The 23,216-nt window shown below is 46.3% G+C and overlaps 1 protein-coding gene across 3 annotated transcripts in view; it reads right to left on the bottom strand.

Annotated features, from left to right (window-relative positions):
* The window catches only part of CPXM2 (carboxypeptidase X, M14 family member 2), a 136,955-nt gene that overhangs the window by 87,756 nt on the left and 25,983 nt on the right, over window positions 1–23,216 (bottom strand). For all 3 annotated transcript variants that reach the window (NM_001206057.2, XM_059881910.1, XM_059881911.1), the window contains one exon: window positions 16,321–16,430. In NM_001206057.2, coding sequence (NP_001192986.2) covers window positions 16,321–16,430 — 110 coding nt within the window. The remainder of the gene's footprint in view (window positions 1–16,320; window positions 16,431–23,216) is intronic.

A 23,216-nucleotide genomic window follows, 5' to 3' on the forward strand; every position in this document is an offset into this window, starting at 1 on the left:
CCTTGAAAGAGAAGATCTTGTTTGCATGAATCAAAAATAGGATAGTCTTAGGGAGGAAATAGTAGTACACAAGAAAGAACTCTTGGAATGTGAAAATTCCAGTAACAATAACCATACCAGAAAAAGAAGAAGGGCAGAGTGTAAAGTCAGAGATTTTTTTTTCCAGAGGAAGAAATTGCAAAAAACTATTAAACGAAAATGTCCCAAATCGCTATGGCTTAAGTCTCCAAAGAACTAAGAATATGGGACAATGAATCAAATAAGAACCACACCAAAGGATATCATTGTGAGCTTTAAAATATCAGAAATAAAGAGAAGATTCTAAAAGTTTTCAAAGAGGAAACAATAAAACAGAGAGGGGAAGGGAAAATTGGGAGATTGGGACTGATATATATACACTGTATACACTACTATAATATACATAAAACTGGTAACTAACAAGAACCTACTGTACAGCGCAAGGAACTCTACTCAATACTCTGTAATGACCTTTATGAATCTAAAAAAAAAGACTGGATATATGTATATGTATAACTGATTCACTTTGATGTACAGTAGAAGCTAACACAACATTGTAAATCAACTGTACTCCAAGAACAATTAATTTTAAAAAATAAAACAAAATAAAAGATTAAGAAGAGTACCAGAATTCTCAATAACAACATCTGAAGCTAAAAGAATGAAGAGATGACTCCAAAATTCTGAAAGCAAAGATTTTCCAACTTGGAATTTTATACATAGACTATTGATCACAAAAAAACGGTGTTCAGATTCACAGATCCCCCCAAAATTTCTCTCGTACCATTTCCATGAAGCTACTAGAGGATATGCTCCACATAAATGAAGCAGAACACCAAAAAGAGGAAGTCAGATTGAGAAATCAAAGGTTCCAAAACAGGATGATGGTGAAGAAATCCCAAGATACAAGTGATGCAGAAGATCCAGAAACACAGCAGGTCAAAGGGCTCCTGAAAGGATGTCTACAGAAACACAAAAAGCAAAAGTCACACTCAAAATGGCTGAGCAGATCTGACCTAACAGAAAGTTACACTGAAGGCTGTTTTACAGACCCAGACTATTGCCGGGTGTGGGATGGTTTTTTAAAACATGAGCATTTCCAGGAAAACAAAAAGTCGTCAAGAAGTTATATAATGGGAATTAATTCTTGACTTAAAACTACAATAATTCTTGGCTCAGTAGTAAGCAGTATTTATAGTCATAACAATGAAAACCTCCAATGTAGGTTTTTGTCCAAAAGTTGAGATACAATTTTGTTGGAAAGATTAAATAGGGATGATTAGAAATGAGCTGAAATCATCATCTTCCATAATAAAGATTCAAATGATAAAGTCCAAAAATTATAAATCAGTATATATCAATACATGCACATTATTTAGAAATTAAGATTGAAATTCCCAAAGAAACAAGTGAAAAAGTCTGGAAGTAGTTGCCCCGTTCACAGCATTTGATGGGGGTCAGGGAGTAGGGTGGAATGCGGAATGCCTCTACAGGGACCATCGCTTTGTTTTTATTTTTGTCTTTTCCAACTTTATTAGGACTAATCGACAGATATAATTATACATATGTACAACTTGATGATTTGATAGGCATATACATTACAGAAGGATTACCAAGATCAAGATAATTAATACAGCCATCACCTCAAGTGTTAGCTCTTTTGTTTGTGTGTGTGGTGAGAATGCTTAAGATATATTCCTCAACAACTTTCAAGTATTACACAATACTGTATTATCGTTATTATTAACTATAATCACCATGCTATATATTAGATCCTTTGAACTTACTCTTCTTATAACTCAAAGTATATACTGTTTAACCTACATCTCCCCATTTCCTCTCCTGCTCAACCCCTGGCAACAACCATTCTATTGTTTATCTGATATAATCCTTTAATGTTTTGATTTCTTTAACTACTTGCTTATAAAACTGACTAAAATAAAAGGAAAGGAAAGGAGATGCACAAATATAGATAGATAGATGCACAAATACAGTTCAGCTCAGTAGTGTCCGACTCTTTGCGACCCCATGGACTGTAGCACGCCAGGCTTCCCTGTCTATCACCAACTCTCAAAGCTTGCTCAAATTCATGTCCATCGAGTCGGTGATGCCATCCAACCATCTCATCCTCAGACATCCCCTTCTTCTCCCGCCTTCAATCTTTCCCAGCATCAGAGTCTTTTCAAATGAGTCAGTTCCTCATATCAGGGGGCCAAAGTTTTGGAGTTTCAGCTTCAGCATCAGTCCTTCCAATGAATATTCAGGACTGGTTTCCTTTAGGATTGATTGCTTTGATCTCCTTTCAGTCCAAGGGACTCTCAAGAGTCTTCTCCAATACCACAGTTCAAAAGCATTAACTCTTCAGCACTCAGCTTTCTTTACAGTCCAGCTCTCAAATCCATACATGACTACTGGAAAAACCATAACTTTGACTAGATGGACCTTTGTTGGCAAAGTAATGTCTCTGCTTTTTAATATGCTGTCTAGGTGGGTCATAGCTTTTCTTCCAAGGAGCAAGCATCTTTTAATTTCGAAGACGAATATGGACAAATGCACAAATATGATATACAACCTATTTTTTAAACTATTCTTTAATTTTCTAGGTGTCTACATGAGCACCTACTATGTGCTAGGTACTATGCAATTTGCTTTATGGCATATATAGAAAACTGTGAATCTCAAAATCACTCTGCTGTCATGAAACCATTAATCTGCACTGTACATACTTCATGATCATGGGCTGCCTTAGTACAGAAACATCTGGAAGCAAATTAAAAAGTTATATCCAAGTGAGTGTAACAATTTAGCAATTCAGCAATTCCCAGATAATTGACCCAGCTGCCACTTTGTAAACATAACCCAGGGCTATTTGGACTGAAACAGAATAAAGTAATAGTTCTTTTAAAATCTTTAAAAAAAAGATTCTTAGAAACAGAGGCTGAAACTTTATAGTTACCAACAAGTTCCCCTTTTGGAGGCAGCGATTACCTAAAAATGTTAGCTGTGATATCTGATTAATATAGGTAAGTAACTATTCTCCCAAAAGAGGCCATAATGCTCTCTGAATATCCACCTTTGGTAAACCTCTGTGATAAACTTTTGATAGACACATAACACTGCCTGGGTGCCAGTCAGCTGATCCTTTCGCAAATAAGCAGAGCTTCCTGCCGCTTCAGACCTTAATCATCAGTGTTGTTGTTGTTCAGCCACTAAGTCGTGTCTGACTCTTTGCAACCCCATGGACTGCAGTACACCAGGCTTCCCGGTCCTTCATTATCTCCCAGTTTGCTCAAATTCATGTCCATTGAGTGGGTGACGCTATCTAACCATCTCATCCTCTGCTGCCTCCGTCTCCTTTTGCCTTCAATCTTTCCCAGCATCAGAGTCTTTTCCAGTGAGTCAGCTCTTTGCATCAGGTAGCCAAAGTACTGGAGCTTCAGCTTCAGCATCAGTCCTTCCAATGAGTATTCAGGGTTGATTTCCTTTAGGATTGACTAGTTTGATCTCCTTGCAGTCCAAGGGATTCTGAAGAGTCTTCTCCATCACTACAATTTGAAAGCATCAATTCTTCGGCGATAAGCCTTCTTTATGGTCCAACTCTCACATATGTACATGACTAATGGAAAAACCATAGCTTTGACTATATGGACCTTTGTTGGCAAAGAAATGTCTCTGCTTTTTAGGTTTAGTACTTTGGCCGCCTCATGTGAAGAGTTGACTCATTGGAAAAGACCCTGATGCTGGGAGGGATTGGGGGTAGGAGGAGAAGGGGATGACAGAGAATGAGATGGCTGGATGGCATCACTGACTCGATGGACATGAGTTTGGGTAAACTCCGGGAGTTGGTGATGGGCAGGGAGGCCTGGCGTGCTGCGATTCATGGGGTCACAAAGAGTTGGACAAGACTGAGCAACTGAACTGAACTGATCTAGGTTTAGCATAGCTTTCCTTCCAAGAAGTAAGCATCTTTTAATTTCATGGCTGCAGTCACCCTCAGCAGTGATTTTGGAGCCCAAGAAAATAAAATCTGTCTCTTCTTCCAATTTTTCCCCTTCCATTTGCCATGAAGTGATGGGACTGGATGCCACGATCTTAGTTTTTTTAATGTTGAGTTTTAAGCCAACTTTTTCACTCTCTTCTTTCATCTTCTTCAAGAGGCTCTTTAGTTCCTCTTCGATTTCTGCCACTAGAATGGTATCATCTGCATATCTGAAGTTGTTGATATTTCTCCTGACAATCTTGATTCCAGCTTGTGATTCATCCAGCCCAGCATTTTACATGATGTACTCTGCATAGAAGTTAAATAAGCAGGGTGACAATATACAGCCTCGTACTCCTTTTCCAATTTTGCACCAGTCCATTGTTCCACATAAGGTTCTAACTGTGGCTGCTTGACCCACATACAGGCTTCTCAGAAGACAGGTAAGGTGGTCTGGTATTCCCATCTCTTTAAGAATGTTCAACAGTTTTTTGATCCACACAGTCAAAGGCTTTCGCATAGTCAATGAAGCAGAAGCAAATGTTTTTCTGGAATTCCCTTGCTTTCTCTATGGTCCAAAGAATGTTGGCAGTCTGATTTCTAGTCCTCTGCCTTTTCCAAACCCAGCTTGTACTCCTGGAAGTTCTCGGTTCACATATACGAGCTCATCTTCAGGTGTCATGTGTTTTTGCCTTTTCATAATGTTCACGGGGTTCTTAAGGCAAGAACATGGAGTGGTTTGCCATCCCCTCCTTCAGCAGACCACATTTTGTCAGAACTCCTCTCTATGACCTGTCTGTCTTGAGTGGCCCTGGATGTCATGGCTCATATCTTCAGTGAATTATGCAAACCTCTTCGCCACAACAAGTCTGTGATCCATGAAGGGGTAATAATCAATAAAGTTGATTAAAATGAAATACTTATTGCTTTTAAATCCATTTTTAAACCCAAAATCCATTTTTTAAAAATGTCTTGCACTAACTAAGGAAAACAATAAATATCTCAAGTTTGAAATGAAAAATGATTGAAACAAAATCTATCAGGGAGTTCCCTGATACAACTAAGAATCCACAAGCCAAAACAAAAGATCCTGCATGCCACAGTGAAGATCAAAGGCCCTACTCTTGTGCAGCCAAATAAATAAAAATTTTTTTTTAATTTTACAAAGTGCACTCATCCAGGTACCCACACCCAGATCTAAATGTAGAACATGACCAGCATCCCCAAAGTTCCCACCGGTGGCCCCACCCAGGCATTATCTTTCCCCTAACATAACCATTGTTCTGACATCCATCTGCCTGGACTGATTTTCCTGTTTTCTTTTTTCTATAAATGGAACTTTCTGTGACAACTCTTTTGTGCCTGGCTCCTTTTGCTCACTGTGGTATCTGTGAGATTCATCCATATTATTACAGGTAGCAGTAACTTATTCCTTTTCACTGCTGTATAGTATTCCACTGTACACATATACAAATGACTTATCCATCATACTGTCTGATGGACATGGGGATTACTACCATATTGGGAGTATCATGAATAACAATGCTATGAACCTATCTGTACATGTTTTTTGTACATATATGAATGCATTTCTTTTAGGCGTAAGAAAGAATTTGTTAGATTAACAGGTACAAGAATGTTGAGTTCAGTAGATACTGCCAAACAGGTTCCAAAGGTTGTGCTATTTCATGATCCCAGCACTATATAAAATTTTCTATTGCTCTGTATCTTTGCCCACACTTAATATTGTTCTTTTTTTTTTTTTTTTTTTAAGCCATTCTGGTGCCTACATATCATTGCGATTTTAATCTGTATTTACTTAATGACTAACAATAAAGAGCACTTTCTTAGGTTTATTGGCCATGATATTGCTCCATAAGCACAGCACAGGTCCACTCACACTGGCTTTGCTTTAGTCCTTCAAATATAACATGTTCCCTCCACCATGGGGCCTTTGCACACACTGTTCCCTTCAACTGGGAATTCTCTCCTGTCCCCTCTGTCAACTCTTTGTCTGATAAACTCTTAACTTTTAATCCTGCTTCAAACCTTGTAGCCCATCCTCAGGAAAGTGTTCCAGATCTCCAGATTGAGGCAGGTTTGTTGGATATAGAAAACCATGGTGTTATGGGTTGGATTATATCCTCCAAAAACATAGGTTCAATCTCTTATCCCTGGAACCTCGGAAGGTGATATTATTTGGGAACAGAGTTGTTGCAGATGAAATTAGCAGATGAAGATGAGGGCCTAAACCTGATGGCTGGTGTCTTTGGAAGAAGGGGAATTCTGGTTACAGAGACAGACACACTGAGATGAGAGATGATGTAGGAGGGAGACCGCCTGTGACCACAGAGGCAGAGACTGGAGAGATGCCACTACAAGCCAGGAACACCCATCCTGGGATGCCTGAGGACTGGCAGCTGGAAGAGGCAAGGGAAGATCCTCTACTAGTAGCTTAAGAGGGAGCTCAGACCTAAAAGCACTTTGATTTCAGACTTCCAGCCTCTGGAATTGTGAGAGAATAAATTCTTGTTGCTTTATGCTGTTTGTGACACTTTGCTATGGAAGCCCCCAGAACTAATGTACCTGGTCCTCTCCTTCTGTGCATTCATCACAGATTTCCACTGGGCAATCTCACCCATGAGATTTTTTTCAAAATAATTTCATTTCCCCATTTCATGACCCAAGGCCAAAATAACACTGGAGGAGGCATCCTGGACTCCTCTTTTTCTCTCTCGCACCCAAACCTCATTCTCCTCCTCGTCAGAAAAGCCTGCTTTCAAAATATCCAAAACCCAACCACTTCTCGCCGCTTCCACACCCCTGGCTTGGCTGGAGCCAGCATCACCTCTCATGTAGGGTGCTGACGTCACCCCTCTCCAGCCCCCTGCTTTGACTCCTGCTTCCCTAAGTCAACACAGAGACTGGGTTACTCCTTCACACTTGCAAAGCACAGCATGGCGTTCCTGTACCCCAAACCTTTCCACGGCCCCTCAGTTGGCTCAAGAGTCAAAGTCAAAGTCCTCCCAGAGCGATGTCTGGGCTGGCGACTCCCCTCTGTACTCCTAGGGCCCAAGCCACCCCACTCCTTGTTAACTGATAATGTTCAGCCTGTTGTCTCCACAAGACACTCAAGTCACTCCCACTGCCGGAATGCTCCTCCCATAGCTACCGGATCCCCTGCTGATCCTTAAGCCAACTTGGCCTCAAACCTGACCTTGATCACTTTTAACTATAACCTGACCCCTCCCCAGAGGTGGCCCTCCCGACCCCACTGTTGGCTATACATTTGTCACATTTATCACCTTTGAAATACTATAAAAATCATCCTGTTATATCTTTCGCTTTTATGTGCCTCCTTTTGGCCACTTGATGCAAAGAGCCGACTCATTAGAAAAGACCCTGATTCTGCGAAAGATTGAGGACAGGAGGAGAAGGGGGCGACAGAGTATGAGATGGTTGGATGGCATCACCAATTCAATGGCATGAATTTGACCAAACTCTGGGAGATAATGACAGACAGGGAAGCCTGGCAGGCTGCAGTCCACGGGGTCAGACAACAGTCAGACACCACTTAGGGACTAAACAATTCCCACTAGATTGTAAGTTGTCAGATGGTGAGGATCTCTGTTTTGGCCACGGAGGCATCCCAAGGACCTAGGACATGACCCAGCACACAGAAGGCCTTCCTTAAATATTTGCTAAAAGATTAGAGAGCGTTTCTGGTTTTGTTCACCATTGTCTCCCCAAGATGTCTGACAGTGTCTGCCTGGCACCAATAAGGTTCCCAGGAGGCGGGGTTTTGAATGAAATGAGTGAAGACGAGAAAAACTTTGCTCTGATCTGTCTTTCGTGCCTCTCTCCCTTCCTTGTCTTTCATCCTCTCTTCACACAAGTCTTCTCTGCCTGGGCAGTGTGTGCTGTGTCCACTGAAACCTTAGCTCAGAAGAACGTGGACTCCTGGCTCCCAACTGTATGTGCCCAGGAGACAGTGTGGCTGGGCTGACAGCCCAGAGGGCCCATCTTTATAAGCCATCATTTGAGAAGGCACAGTAGGTTCTGCCAGCTGAATGGACATGAGGCCCCATGGGGATGACTGTTGACACCCCTCAAACTTCTCTGGGTCCTGCCAGGATGGTACTAGGAGGCTCAGTGGTCAGGGAGATGAGTCAGAAGATGGGGTGCTGGAGGAGACCACAAGCTGAACCTTCCCGTGGGCACCTGATGTGCAAAGAAAGGAGCACGGAAAACCCTTCCCTCTGCATCTCAGCTCTGTGCTTGCTAGGTATTGGGTTAGGGCAGGTCACTCAGCCCGACTTCAGTTCCTCTTCTCTAAAGCAGAGTTTCCCTCTGAGTACACTGAAGATGAAATGGAATAATAATTTAGTGAAATTTAGTAAAATAGTAAAGAAAAAATTCAGATGGCAAGTGGCGCAGGGTCCACTTCAGCACCAGGGGGTTAGTGGTTTCAGAACGGTCTGAGACACAGGCCTGGCGTCTCTGCTCCTCGGGGCTCCCTTGTCCTCCTTACTCCTCCTCCCTGCTCTACGCCTAGCTCTTCTCACTGCACTTGCCTTCAGGATGCAACCAAGAATGGCAAGAGCACCTCAATCTCACTATAGCAAATTCTCACTTTGAATTTCCCGAAAGTCATGATTTAAAATATTTGGTCCTGTTATTCCCATAAAAATCCAAATACCCCAAATTCCTGCATCCTGGCATCTGGACACTGTGTCCCGGACCGTTTCTTGAAGCCAGACGCAGAACAAAATCCCTTTATGGGAACAAGCATAACATTCTTGGGTTTGGAAACTATACCCACTGTGATGATTTTTGCCTCTGTAGCACCCAGCATGTAAACAGCCCCCGGGGAGGACTTGCTGACTTACAGCAAGGTTTTGTGCAACCAGAAAGAAACGAGAGGCTGCCGTCCAGAGAACTGGGATGGAGTGAAGGAACAGACAGGCTTTGGGGTCAGAAGACCCTGAGTGCAAATGATTCCAGGAACAGGCAGGAGTCAGGGTGCCCAGGGCGATGCCTGAGAAAATGGTGCTGCCCTGGGTGGTGTCCACAATTTAAACGTGGTCTCCATTTTTGGCCAGATGGGGCTTCCCAGGTGGCATTAGCGGTAAAGAATCCACTGGCCTGTACAGGAGATGTAAGAGACGCAGGTTCGATCCCTAGGTCGAGAAGCTCCCCTGCAGAAGGGCAAGGCAACCTGCTCTAGCATTCTTGATTGGAGAATCCCAGTCAAGACAGAGGAGCCCGGTGGGCTACAGTTCATGGGGTCGCAAAGAGTCGGACATGACTGAAGGGACTGAGCAAGCACGCATGCATATTTGGCCAGGGTGGGGCACCAGGTGCCACCAGGGCCAAATAGGACTGGCAGACAGACATGTGGGATGTGCTCAGGCTCCTGAACTTCAACACCAGGATAAAAACTTGGTTCAGTGCTCTATAACCAACTCCCTGTGGGTATATCAGGCTTCCCTTGTGGCTCAGCTATAAAGAATCCACCTGCAATGTGGGAGACCTGGGTTCAATCCTTGGGTTGGGAAGATCCCCTGGAGAAGGAAAAGGCTACCCACTCCAGTATTCTGGCCTGGAGAATTCCATGGACAGTCCATGGAGTCGCAAAGAGTTGGACACAACTGAGCGACTTTCACTTTCACATATCTGAAGCCATGGGCATCGACCATCTTCATGGCTTATACCTCATTTCAGGTAAAAAGATGATCAGAACATTGGCAGTGGATTCTAATATCAGGATCTGGATGCTCTGTAGAATCCCTTGAATGGAATGACTTCCAAGAGGAGCTGGGTTTCATTCCAGCAGTGCTGAGAAGTGGCTCAGACAGATGCTATTATTATAACTAGACTTCCTCATGAAAGACAGCTAACACACACAAGTCATGGGCCAGAGAGAGTCAAATGACGACCGGGCATCGCAAAGACATCTGATGGTGTTAATGTTGCATGTTTTTCCTTGTGACCTCAAAACATCAGCTCTTTCTTCAAAACTCTGATCAGAATATCACCCCTCTTACATTCCTGATTATCAGCGGGAATCATGATGACATCCTGAGGTCCAATCAAGCTCTTGGTATTTCGTTTCTTCGCCTCACATGTCAGGCTTATACTTACCATCATTTTAGAGTCTTAAGAGTGAAACTGAAACCCAGCCCTTTGAAATGCAAGTGCTGCCATAAGCTGCTCAAGGCTTTGCTTCCAATAACAGTGGTGGTGGAATAAATCAAAGAGTAGCACTGTCTCTGACACCACCTTGCTGAATTTACGAGCCATGGAAAATCTCTCAGGGTCCTTAGAGGATTCTGCTGGGCCAGGACAAGCAATGGCTACTGTTAAATGACCCACCTAAATACAGGGCTATCTCCTAAGACCAAGCACAGGCAAACAAATGCTCCGAGGGTGATTTTAGAGGTCATTATCGAAACTTCTTCTTTGAGACCTGGGATGTTAATTTCCAATCTGCCTGTGACTGGTCCCAGAGCAGAAGCCAATGACTGTTTCTAAATGAGACCAAAGACATCCTCACAAGTAAGTTAGTAGAAAAGGACCCTGGGACACTGCGAGGATAAACCTGGGTAGGACTATCCTGATGAACTGGACCCCTCCCTTGAATTCCTAAAGCTCTCCCTTGCCCAGTGTACCTGGGAAACGTAAACCTGGGCTTCTCTTCTGAGCTTATATTATTAAATTGACACAAGCAAAACTCCACTTGCAAAAAGGAGAATTTAGAAGTTGAATTATAAGCTGCTTTTAGTCTATCAAAGTCTTATGCTTAAAATGAGGACAAAAGAATGCTACAGACTGAATGCATATGTCCCCTCAATATTCATATGTTGAAACCTAATCTCCAAGGTGATAGTTTTAGGGACCTTTGGGAGGTGATTAGGTTGCAAAGGTGGAGTCCTCTTGAATGAGATTGCTGTTGTTCAGTCACTAAGTCCTGTCCGACCTTTGCAACCCCATGGACTGCAGCACCCAGGCCTCCCAGTTCTTCACTATCTCCCGGTGTTCAGCCAGGCGTTGAGATTAGTGCTCTTCTAAAAGAGACCCTGAGAAGCTCCCCTTCCACCTCCTGAGGACACAGAAGATAGTCATCTAGGAACCAGGAAGCAGGCCCTCACCAGATACCAAGTATGCCAGGACCTTGATCTTGAACTTTCCAGCCACCAGAACTGTGAGAAATAAACCTGTGTTGTTTATAAGCCACCTGGTGTATGGCATGTTTTTATAGCAGCCCCCAACGAGCTACAGCTCAGTTGGTAAAGAATCCGCCTGCAATGCAGGAGACCCCGGTTCAATTCCTGGGTTGGGAGGATCTGCTGCAGAAGGGATAGGCTACACACTCCAGTATTCCTGGGCTTCCCTTGTGGCGCAGCTGGTAAAGAATCCGCCTGCAATGCGGGAGACCTGGGTTCAATCTCTGGGTTGGGAAGATCCCCTGGAGAAGGGAAAGGTTACCCACTCCAGTATTCTGGCCTGGAGAATTCCATGGACTGTATAGTCCATGGGGTCACAAAGAGTCGGACACAACTCGCACTGCATTGCACTCTCCAACGAACTAACACAGAAACAGGTGTTTTTGCTATAACGTGGAAAATGCAATCCAGTGAATGCTTATAGTCTGCAAAATCTTGCACTCATAAAAACCAAGCTCACAGGAAAAAATAAGGTTCAAAATCTATGCAGCTCTGTAATCAGAAGAACAAAAAAACTCAATCAATTCTAAAAAAAAAAAAAATTAGTTCTGGTAAGGAGACATGTTAAATTACTAAGAAAAAAATTTTAATACATTTTTAAATTAAAAAAATTTTAATAAATTTTGTAGAACTTGACCTTAAAAAACACGGTGAAAGCAGTATGATAGAAGAGGGTGTCGGGAAGTATGGAAGCTGGTGGGTTGTGGGCACGACGGCTACATGGGCAAAGGACCTGAGCAGCAAATGGCCTAGGATGGACCACATGGCCACCCTGAGCCAGAGCAGCACCGAGTGACGAGCACCATGGACAGGGCTGAGCTCTTCGGAGGCTTCTGCCCGCAGCTGTGTGGACAGTGCCCTGGGGTCAGGGCTGGCACCTGGTCCCGTAAGACACTGATGTACTGGCAAAACTGGTACACGGACCAACGCCACCTCTGGGTCATAATGCCATCGTTCACGGCAGCCACAGTGCCTTTGGCATTGCAGCAGGCATACACATATGTGCAGACACGGTGCCCACACAGTGTGGGAATCTCGGACAAACATGATTCACCCGACCTGAGGAGGGTAAGCCCCCAGTAAATCAGCACGAGACAAAGGTCAGCAGAGAGACTCGCACACGGCTTAATAAGCATCCAGAGGGGCACAGAACACTTTAGTCGTTGGGTAGGGCCGTTTTATGGGGTCGTTGGGAGCCACAGCTCCAGGATTAAAGCAGCTTGGAGTCACATCCTTCCTCTCCTGAGAAACCTTAACCAAGTTACTCTACCAATCCATGTAGCTGCTTTATTAGAGACAGAGGTGATAAAAATAACAGTCCTTGTCTCACGTCAAGGAATAAACGAAACAGGTAAAGCACCCAGCACAGCACCAGTAACTATCAGAGCCGATTCCTGGTCTCCTTCTTGCTGGAGACCGAGGCATCCTGGGGAAATGGAATAAGCAGGAACTTTTCTGCTCTGCTTTTTTTTACGGCCACCCAGTTCTGGTACTTCGAAATGGTGAGGGAACGGATCTAATGAATGGTCAGGTGAGGGAACGGATCTAATGAATGGTCAGGTGAGGGAACGGATCTAATGAATGGTCAGGTGAGGGAACGGATCTAATGAATGGTCAGGTGAGGGAACGGATCTAATGAATGGTCAGGTGAGGGAACGGATCTAATGAATGGTCAGGTGAGGGAACGGATCTAATGAATGGTCAGGTGAGGGAACGGATCTAATGGGAAGGAAAGTGGCATCTGAGAATCGAGGAGGACAATTCTCTTTCTTCCTCCTTTAATCTTCATATTCTGAGAAGTTAGCCAAGGGGAGCATCTTGCCTAAAGCCCCTCAGCTCATTAGCAGGAGGACCAGGGTGCATGCCAAGCCTGCGTTCTGAGTGGACCACGTTCTGAGTGGACCACACTCACGCCCACGGAGCCAGAGCAGCGAAGGGCTGGACTGACCTTGCTCACCTCCTGCGCTAAATGCATTTAAATATAGTTTCTAATGCCAAAACCTTGCTGTTTCTCACACATAAAATCCCATTAGCTTGACACGCCTACCAAATACTCAGATGTGAGACAAGATGTGGTTATTTTTAAACTGCATTCAACCTCCGTGTGTGGGAAGACGCATTCCGGGGCACCTGTCGGGATGCAATCATGCTTCGTGTGGCACTGATTCTGGAAAGTGGAACCCGCCAAACGGGGTCCTCGCAGCTTCTGCAGAGGAGTGAGATGATCCAGTAAATGCTTTAAAATGTTGCTGTTGTTGAGTTGCTAAGTCGTGTCTGACTCTTCGAGACACCACCGAGCCCACCAGGTTTCTCTGTCCATGGGATTCTCCAGGCAAGAATATTGGAGTGGGTTGCCATTTCCTTCTCCAGGGGGTCTTCCTAACCCTGACACAGGGATCAAACCTGTGTCTCCTGCACTGGCAGGCAGATTCTTTGGCACTGAGCCACCAAGGATAGATCACACTTAACTTCACTGACTATAAATCACCCAATTTCACTGTTCAAGGAATCCAGGAGTGCTATGGGCTCCCATGTTTCTGATGAGACAACTGAGGCTCAAGAGACGTGAGGTAGTTATTTCTAAGGTCCCCAAATCTCTAAGTGTTGAGGCCAAGTCTGAACTCAGCCTGCCTGACTGGGATACACTCAACCTGTCCACTCAGCTCACTGGGAAGCCCACAGCTTCCATCCTCCACCCTCACCCCACAAATTTAGGACTAGCTGGGCCTCTCCACTTCTGATCGAAAGCGTAGATCAACGCGAACATTGGTCACTCAGTCATGTCCAACTCTTTGCGATCCCATGGACTACAGCCTTCCAGGCTTCTCTGTCCATGGAATTCTCCAGGCCAGAATAGTGGAGTGGGTAGCCGTTCCCTCCTCCAGGGGATCTTCCCGACCCAGGGATGGAACCCAGGTCTCCTGCATTGCAGGCGAATTCTTTACCAGCTGGTCTATCAATGTGAACGCTTCTTCTTTAATGAAGGATGACTTCATTTCTAGAGAGGGAATCAGAGACACCAGATGACAGCTCCTCTGAGTGATGCAGGAGGCAGCCCCACTCCCATCTGGATGTAGCCTTGCTTGGGTCTGACTTTATTTACTTGGAGGGCTTCGGCCCATGCAAGGTATTGGGGGCCCTCGAATTATTAACAGTTACTCCTACTTAAACTTTGAAAGTTCACCCACTGGTAAAACAGTGTTCAGCTGTACACACCCAAATATTTTAACAGCTGTTTGGGTTTTTTTAATGGATATTTTTTAAACAACTTTAGATTTCATGAAAGTTCATATTACCGAATCTGTCTGAACTGAGAAGCAGTGATGCGGCCTGATGCAGTCAAGAGGAAGGAAGAGAGCTTGGAGTCAGAGCTCCACTCAAATGTCCCCCCATCAAGCCCAGGGGCTCCCTGGGAAGGCGGCTCATCCACTCTTGCATGGCAGCCACCTGCAGCACGCTTACAGTGACCACTGGGGAGATAAGAGGTCAGCTCTGCCACCTGGAAGCTGTGAGTGCAGCCTTGATGGTCTCCCACTGTGGGTGTGAAAGGAATACCTCCCTCCCAGGAGGCTGGCTGAGATGGTACATCTACCAAAGGGTCTGCAAACCACCCACAGTTACACATCAGTTGGGGAAAGACTGCAAAAATATTAGGGAACTATGTTCCTGGAGAAACACACAGGATGGCGTGGGACCCAAATGCCAAGGTGAGAAGGGGTGGATCGGCTGGAGTTGGAAGAGGAGGGAAAAGGCAGCTGAGATGGGTTGGCAGAGTGATGCCCCCTGCCCAACAAAGATGTTCACATGCTCGTCCTGGAAGCTGTGAATCCTCAAGGTTCTGTGACAAAGGGAAATGAAGGCTGCAGATGCAGCCAAGGCTGCTTGGGATTGGGAGATGGTCCTGGCTTATCCAGATGAGCTCAATGTATTTATAAGAGTCCTTAGAAGTTGAAAAGACCCTGATGCTGGGAAAGACTGAAGGCGGAAGGAGAAGGTGACGACAGAGGATGAGATGGTTGGATGGCATCACCGACTGGATGGACATGAGTTTCAGTAAACTCCGGAAGTTGGTGATGGACAGGGAGGCCTGGTGTGCTGCAGTTCATGGGGTCACAAGGAATCGGACACGACTGAGCGACTAAACTGAACTGAAAAGTGGAAGAGGGAGATAGAAGAGAGAACCAGAGAGATGGCAGCCTGAGAAGGACTCGACCTGACATCGCTGGCTTAGAGGAAGGAAGGGGCCATGAGCAAGGGATGCACGCGCCTAGAGAAGCAGGACCAGGAAAAGAAGTGATTCTCCCCGAGAGCCTCCGGGAGGAATGCAGTCCTGCCCATACCTTGATTTGAGCCCAGTGAGATGTCTATCCTCCAGGACTCTAGAAGAATAAATCTGCGATGCTTAATGGCTACATGTATGACGTTAGAGAAGTGAGAGCATGTGATGCCATGGATGAACCAGGGTTTACCCTGCTTGGACAAAGTGGCAGGCAGGGAGCTGCAGGCAGAGGCCCTGCTTGGGAAAAGGCTTGCAGCCCAGAAATGCATGGTGCACAGAGGGAGGCAGGACGACCCCACCTCCAGGACCAGGACTTGGATAGCACCGAGGGCCAGGGTTACAGGGGCCTTTGAGCCTCAGGGTGGGAGGCCAGACACGATGAGCACCACTAAGGGCTTGAGCTGGCAGAACACGGCAGAAGGAGCCACAGAAGAGCCTGGAAGAGGCGTGAGTGGTGGAGAAACACGAGCAGGGAGGTGAGAGAGGACCAAGGTCACTGCCTGCCCACGGTCACAGGCGGCCAGCGTCCCCGCATGTCTTTTCCGCACAGATCACATGGGGGCGGTCCAAGCTGGGCCCAGGAACCGGCAGCATCCTTTTCACTAACCAGTCTCTGGAGAAGACACGTGTCCTGAGACTCAGGACTCTTTCTCTGTAAAATGTGGATTAAGCAGCAAGCTCCTCCCTGTCGTGAGAACTGGAGCTGATTCGTGTTAAATGCCAGGCACGGAGCCTGCCCCAAGCTCAATGAACCATCGCCATGTCGGTGGCCAGAGCCACTAGCGGTGCAGCCCGAATCCTCCCCTCCATGTGGGTACCTGGATGTTGAGTCTCCCCCGATGGGCCCCCAGGCCATAGCGCTTGGAAGTGGATGCATGGAGCTGGAAGTCTGTGATTTTTAAGGTTTCCAGACCAAGAGGTGGGCAACCTGGAAAGGACAATGCTCATTAAAAACAAGGACAGATATGGACAGAAACGAACTTGCTGATTTTGAAAAATCTGGCCACCTGCTTCTCTGCCTTTCCCCTAAACTCCAGCTCTGTGTCAGCCCCACTCACTGGTGTTTCTGGACAAACACTATTCAGCCATCCACGTTACGCCAGCTTTCTTTCCTGTAGGCATTTCCTCTCTGGGTGTTTCTGCCCTAATATTCCTCTGTCTGATGTTCTCCATGCTACTGTCTGAGGCTGTTTCCAATTAAGGATCCTTCCGCTGAGTGACTCAGCCAGGGAACATTATTGGTTAGAAATTTCAGAGCGATTCTGTGGCTGAGTTCTGCAAATTAATCAGAACTTGATGGTTTTGCTTCAGCAACTCTGGCCTTTGTATCGTGCATACTAATGAACACAGCAATAGAAAGAGGGGGAAAAAAAAATGAACCCTACTGCCTTCCATTCCTGGCAAAACTGGTAATTCTGAGAATGGCTACTCAACACAGTTTAGTCCAAGCTGCTCCTAGAATACGACGCTGGCACATGGGCAGCTCCTTGGCCATCGTCCCAGTCCAGCCCATTGTCCCTGCGGATACGAGCTTTAATAGCAGCTCTGGGGGCCTCCTGATTCCTGGGTTGCTTGTCTCACCGCCCACCCTGCCATAGGGCTGGAATTGACCAAGTGGTGCTCTCCCCTTCAGACCTGACTCCAGGGAAAGGAAAGAAACACTTGGAAGTAGAAATGAACAAAGTCTGCTTCCACAAGAAGTATCAGAAATCCCTGATGTAAAAGAACAAATTTAGAAAGCCCCGTGGGTCACTGCTGAGATGGGAGTGCCTCCTGGGGATCCCGGGAACTCCTGGGGACGCAGGGGTGTCTGTCCATCCACGACAGACCCCTGCAGGGCAAGGTCCTTCTGGTCTTGGATTGCTGAAGGAGGCTGGCAATACACCGACCCCAGGAGATGCTCTGAAGGTGCCAGGTAAGGAAGTGTGCCCATGCACTGCAGTCAGAGGAATTCAGGCCTGCCAGGACCTGAGATGCCGTCGAGTCCTCCCCTTGAGTTTTCAGCAGAGGAAACTGAGGCCCCAAGACTTGAGGTGAACCATCCATGGCATCCTTGCCAGCGACAGAGTGCACCTCACATCCTAGTCTCTAGGTTCTCAGCTGCAGGCTCTGAAGCGATGCCACTCTGCTCCTCTGCCCATATCTACCAGGAGGCTTGGTAGAGACGCTTGGCACAGAGAGGAACAGTACTAGTGACCAGCGAGGTAAAGAGCATGAGGGAGGTGACATTTCATCACCTGCTCCATGCTGCCTGAGGACTCGGAAGGCTTCAGGTGGCCTTGTGGTGATTCTCAAGATTTTTGGCAGGTCTATGTAACATCCAAAATAAGCAAAAATAAGCTGTCCCTCCCCACTGAACTCACTCAAAACATGGAACAATAAGGGGAAAGAAAGCAATGCAGATGATTAAGAAATCCGGCCAGCAGCAAGGGCTACCTCTTGGTCCTTGATGGGATATCTATGGGACTTCAGCCGCTCAGTTGCTGCCTGGACCTGGACACAGTAGGAGATTTCTGCTAACACATCCCAAAGGCAGTAAGTGAACAGCCAAACAAAACCCACAGGATGAATCAGCAATCTTCAAATGGGACTCCAGAAGGGCAGAGGGGACAGAAAGGAACTGAAAGGCCCCATCCCAGCCACAATTCCTGTCTTGTCCATGACTCCCCAGAGATTAGAGAGTGACAATCATCCTAACATGGGGCTTCTCACTGGCGACTGCTGGGACAAAGGCCGCGGGAAACCCACCATCTTTCAACAATCAAAAGGACATCTTCATAAATCAACAGAGAAAGATAAATATTGTATAACATCCCTTATATATGGTATCTAACAAGAAATGATACAAAGGAACTTATTTACTAAACAGAAGCTCATAGACAATGAACTTATGTTTACGAGAGGGGAAGGATGGGGGGAAAGGATAGACAGGGAGTTTGAGACGGATATGTACACACGGCTATATTTTAAATGGATAACCAACAAGGACCTCCTGTAGAGCACAGGGAACTCTGGTCAATGCTCTGTGGCAGCCTGGATGGGAGAGGAGTTTGTGGGAGAACGGACACAGGTTTATGTATGGCTGAGTCACTCTGCTGTGCGCCTGAAACTATCCCAACATTGCTAATAGGCTATACTCCAATATAAAATAAAAAGTTAAAAAAAAAATCCCAAATATTGTCCTGCCCCCGCCTCCACCAAAAGAAAGGGCATCTTCAGACAAGTGCTTAGAAAATTTACCCACCTCCCATCATAAGCTCAGATTCTTGCAAAACACACTTGGAATAATGTGACAGACACACACACACACACACACACATACACCATGCAATACAGTAAGAGCCGGGTACCCTGTGCAATGACTCTCCCCAGAAGGGCCCAGTCTACTCGACCCACCACGGAACTCCATAAGCAATGCGAAGCTGAAGCAAGAGGCAAGAATTCCTCTGGCTCTAAATTCTCAAAGATACATTCGGCTCCATCCAAAGAGCTGTCAATCGTGAAATCAGCACACGACAAGCAGGACTTTCCTCCATCTTTAGAAAATATTTCTGAGGAAGCCAGGAGTGCTGCCTTGAGGATCGAATAAATGGAGGAGATGCTAGTGTTTCCAAGCCTCATTTAAATCTCCGCCATCAGAACCGAGGCCAGGCAGAGCGCTGGCATCCTGGCTGGAGTGCAACATGTTGGTATTATCATCAAGATTATAATGTCGATGGAGGAGGTAATTACCAGGTTTAAAGAGTGCTTGAAATCAATGGGAAATGCACTCCCAGCTCTTCACCCTGCCCCTGTGATCTAAGGCCCCAGCCAGGCTGCACTGAAGTGTCTCTGACCGTAATTCAGTCAGGATTCCTGGGCCAGTTCATTCCAGCAGCAGCCCCTGAAGAGCCCTCCAGAAAGCTCCCTGCTCCTCCTCCCAAAACAAACAACACCCTTTGTCATCAAATCACATTTGTGTTATTTCTAAGAGGAAAAAGACTCTTATCCTAAGAAGCATGTGGCTGAGGAGAACATGAAAAAAAATTAAAAAGTGTGAAAAGAACACTTGAGGAAAATATTAATTAGAGACAGGAGATGTGTCATAATCTGGAGGGAAGAGTGACAGTCATCCGAGATGACTCGACTTCTCTCTTGCAGGCAATGCCACTCTCTGAGAACACCCTGTGCCGAACGGGGGGGCCCTGCCTCCCAGGCCTGCGCTCCACGCACAGGAGGTGGGGGAAGAGGGGACCCTCCGCCTCATTCTACACCTCCCCTCCGACCAGGGCACATGCGTTCAATCAAATCTGTCCCTAACTAAAATTCTCTGCATTGCAGCCACTCTACAAAATGGGCATCACCACTATGGCATGCTTCCCAGGTGGCGCTAGTGGTAAAGAACCTGCCTGCCAATGCAAGAGACGTAAGAGACGCGGGTTCTATCCCTGGGTCAGGAAGATCCCCTGGAGCAAGGCCTGGCAACCCACTCCAGTGTTCTTGCCTGGAGAATCCCACGGACAGAGGAGCCCTGCAGGTGGGCTACCGTCCATAGGGTCGCAAAGAGTCAGACACGACTGAAGTGACTTAGCACGCATGCACTATGGCATAGATTCATTATTATCACCCTGTCGATTACCACATGCACACACCAGCTCTCCAACAAATCAGAAGTGCTCGTGGCATTTAATCTGTGACCTAGAAGTTACAGGGCACAGTCAGATCAGAGTGTAGAAGCTGGAATTCGGAGTCGGGCACATCAATCCCAACATCCCACTCCCAAGCCCTCAATCTGTCTGGAGGGAAGGCCGTTATGAGAGTCAAGTCAGGAAAATTATTTCAAAAGGATAGTGACTTGGGGAGCAATGCAAGCAACCACCGTGAGCCAGAGCCTCTGCAGACACTCATCTAACCTTCACAAGGACCATGAGAGATGGCCAATACCATTCCCATTCTACACATAAGCCAAGACTCAGAGAAGCTCACAGAGTTAAGCAGCTCCTAAGCGGCTGGACTTCCCAGGTGGCTCAGTGGTAAAGAATCTGCCTACCAATGCAGGAGATGCAGGAGACACGGCTTCGATCCCTGGGTTGAGAGAATCCTCTCAAGGATGGAATGGCAACCCACTCCGTTATTCTTGCCTGGAAAATTCCATGCACAAAGGAGCCTGGCGGGCTACAGTCCAGGCGGTCGCCAAGAGTCAGACAGGACTAAGTGACTGAGCACATAAGTGCCTGAGTTAGAATTTGAAAGTCAAGTGTGACCTAAAATGCCAGGCACAGTCTTTGCACCAGCTCTCTTTGACTTGGAAACTCAAGAATGTCATACAAATGCAAGTTTCGTGATGGCATTTGGGGTCACATGCAAGACAGGAAGTAGCGCTGAGACAGGCTTCACCAGTTGGCAGAGGGGAGCTGAGTTCGAAGCCTTCTGGCCTGCAGTGGTGTCTGCTGGAAACAGAGCAAAGAATTCTCCAAGACCTCGAGGGCACTGCCAGGGGCCAGCTCACAGCCATCCTGAATTTTGCTTTCGTGGTCGCCTATAAACCGAATAGCTCTGACTTAGGACATTCCTTTCTTCGCCTTTCTGAACCTAACATTCCCTTTGATCAGCGAGAGTGTGGAAGCCCTGCCTGGTGCACTGGAGAAGAAGTGTTTGCAGTGGCTCTTTGCCTGTCTCAGAAGCCACTGACTTCCCAAGGGGGACGCTTCCCTCGGAGTCTTGCAAAGGCACTAATCCCAGCCTTATCTAATCACCCTTAGAAAGCTCCTCCCTGACTTTTGGACTCTTCAAGACTGCAGTTCTCACCCTGAGCCAACACCAGAATCTTCTGCGTTACTTTGCTCCGTAAGACAGACCTATTTGCAGGCAGGAATAGAGACACTGGACACAGCGGCGGCAAGAGAAGACAGGAAGAGAGAGTCGCACTGATACACACATTGCTGTATGTAAAACAGCTAGCTAGTGGGCAGCTGCTGTGTAGCTCAGGGAGGTCAGCTCAGTGCCTTTCCTAGAGCGGTGGGATGGGAGGCGGGGTGGGAGGCAGGCTCCAGAGGGAGGGGATATATGGATCCTTATAGCTGATTTGGGCTTCCCTAGTGGTTCAATGATAAAGAATTTGCCTGCAGTGCAGGAGACTCGAGTTCAATACCTGGATTGGGAAGATCCCCTAGAGAAGGGGATGGCAGCCCACTCCAGTATTCTTGCCCGGCAAATCCCATGGACAGAAGAACCTGGTGGGCTACCGTCCATGGGGTCACAAAAGAGTCAGACACGACTGAGTGACTAAAGAACAGCAAACAACATCACAGCTGATTCACACTGCTGTGCGGCAGAAGCTAACTCAACACTGTAAAGCAATTGTCCTCCAATTAAAAAAAAAATCCTATGACTATGAAAAAAAAAAAAAAACTTCTGGGGGGAGAAAAGATGCCCAGACCACTCCCCAGAGACTGTGATCAATGGGACTATAGAAGGGCCCAGGCCCTAATTTAAAGTTCCCAAGTGAATCTTCTGATACCCTCGGAACCTGGTTGGCTGGTGTCTCTTTCCTGTCGTTGTTCAGTTGCTAAGTCGTGTCTGACTCTTGGTGACCCCATGGACTGCAGTACACCAGGCTCTCCTGTTCTTCACTATCTCCCGGAGTTTGCTCAAACTCACGTCCATTGAGTCAGTGATGCTATCCAACCATCTAATCCTCTGCCGCCCCCTTTTCCTTTTGCCTTCAATCTTTCCCAGCATAAGGTCTTTCCAGTGAGTTGGTTTTCCTGTAAGGCTACACAAACCCAGGATTCTGTTTCCCAGGCCCCAGGGGACAGGCAGAGGAAACTCTCAGGGAAAGGGTTATCAGCTCACACTGGTGGAAGCCTCTCACACCTGGAGCCTGCCCAGAGCCACAGCAGCCTAGAGGCTCCCACCTCGGATCAGTGGTGGCCCCACTTGCAAAGCCTCCAGAGACTTCCTCTCCCAACACCTACCCCTCTCATCCTAAAAAAGGTACAAACCACACTGAATATCACAGGGCAGAAACTGTGAGTTCTCATCACTGAATCCCAAAGCCCAATTGATGTTTCCTGTGTAAATGAATGAATGTGTATTACAATCCAACAGAATTAACATCACTGTGTCTTCATTGTCATGGAAAATTAAGAGCCTGCTCTTTAAATATCGCTTGTAAAGCCAAAAAAGAAATTACTGGTTTGAAAAAGCATTTCTCAAACCTCAATCTTCATGAATCTTTCTATACATTTTATGCAGGTCAAGAAGCAACAGTTAGACCTGGACATGGAACAACAGACTGGTTCCAAATAGGAAAAGGAGTTCGTCAAGGCTGTATATTGTCACCCTGCTTATTTAACTTCTATGCAGAGTACATCATGAGAAACCCTGGGCTGGAAGAAGCACAAACTGGAATCAAGATTGCCAGGAGAAATATCAATAACTTCAGATATGCAGATGACACCACCCATATGGCAGAAAGTGAAGAGGAACTAAAAAGCCTCTTATGAAAGTGAAAGTGGAGAGTAAAAAGTTGGCTTAAAGCTCAATATTCAGAAAACAAAGATTATGGCATCTGGTCCCATCCCTTCATGGGAAATAGATGGGGACAGTGTCAGACTTTATTTTTGGGGGTTCCAAAATCACTGCAGATGGTGACTGCAGCCATGAAATTAAAAGACGCTTACTCCTTGGAAGGAAAGTTATGACCAACCTAGAGAGCATATTGAAAAGCAGA

The sequence above is a fragment of the Bos taurus genome, chromosome 26, assembly GCF_002263795.3.
Source record: "Bos taurus isolate L1 Dominette 01449 registration number 42190680 breed Hereford chromosome 26, ARS-UCD2.0, whole genome shotgun sequence".
Classification (NCBI taxonomy): Eukaryota; Metazoa; Chordata; class Mammalia; order Artiodactyla; family Bovidae; genus Bos; species Bos taurus.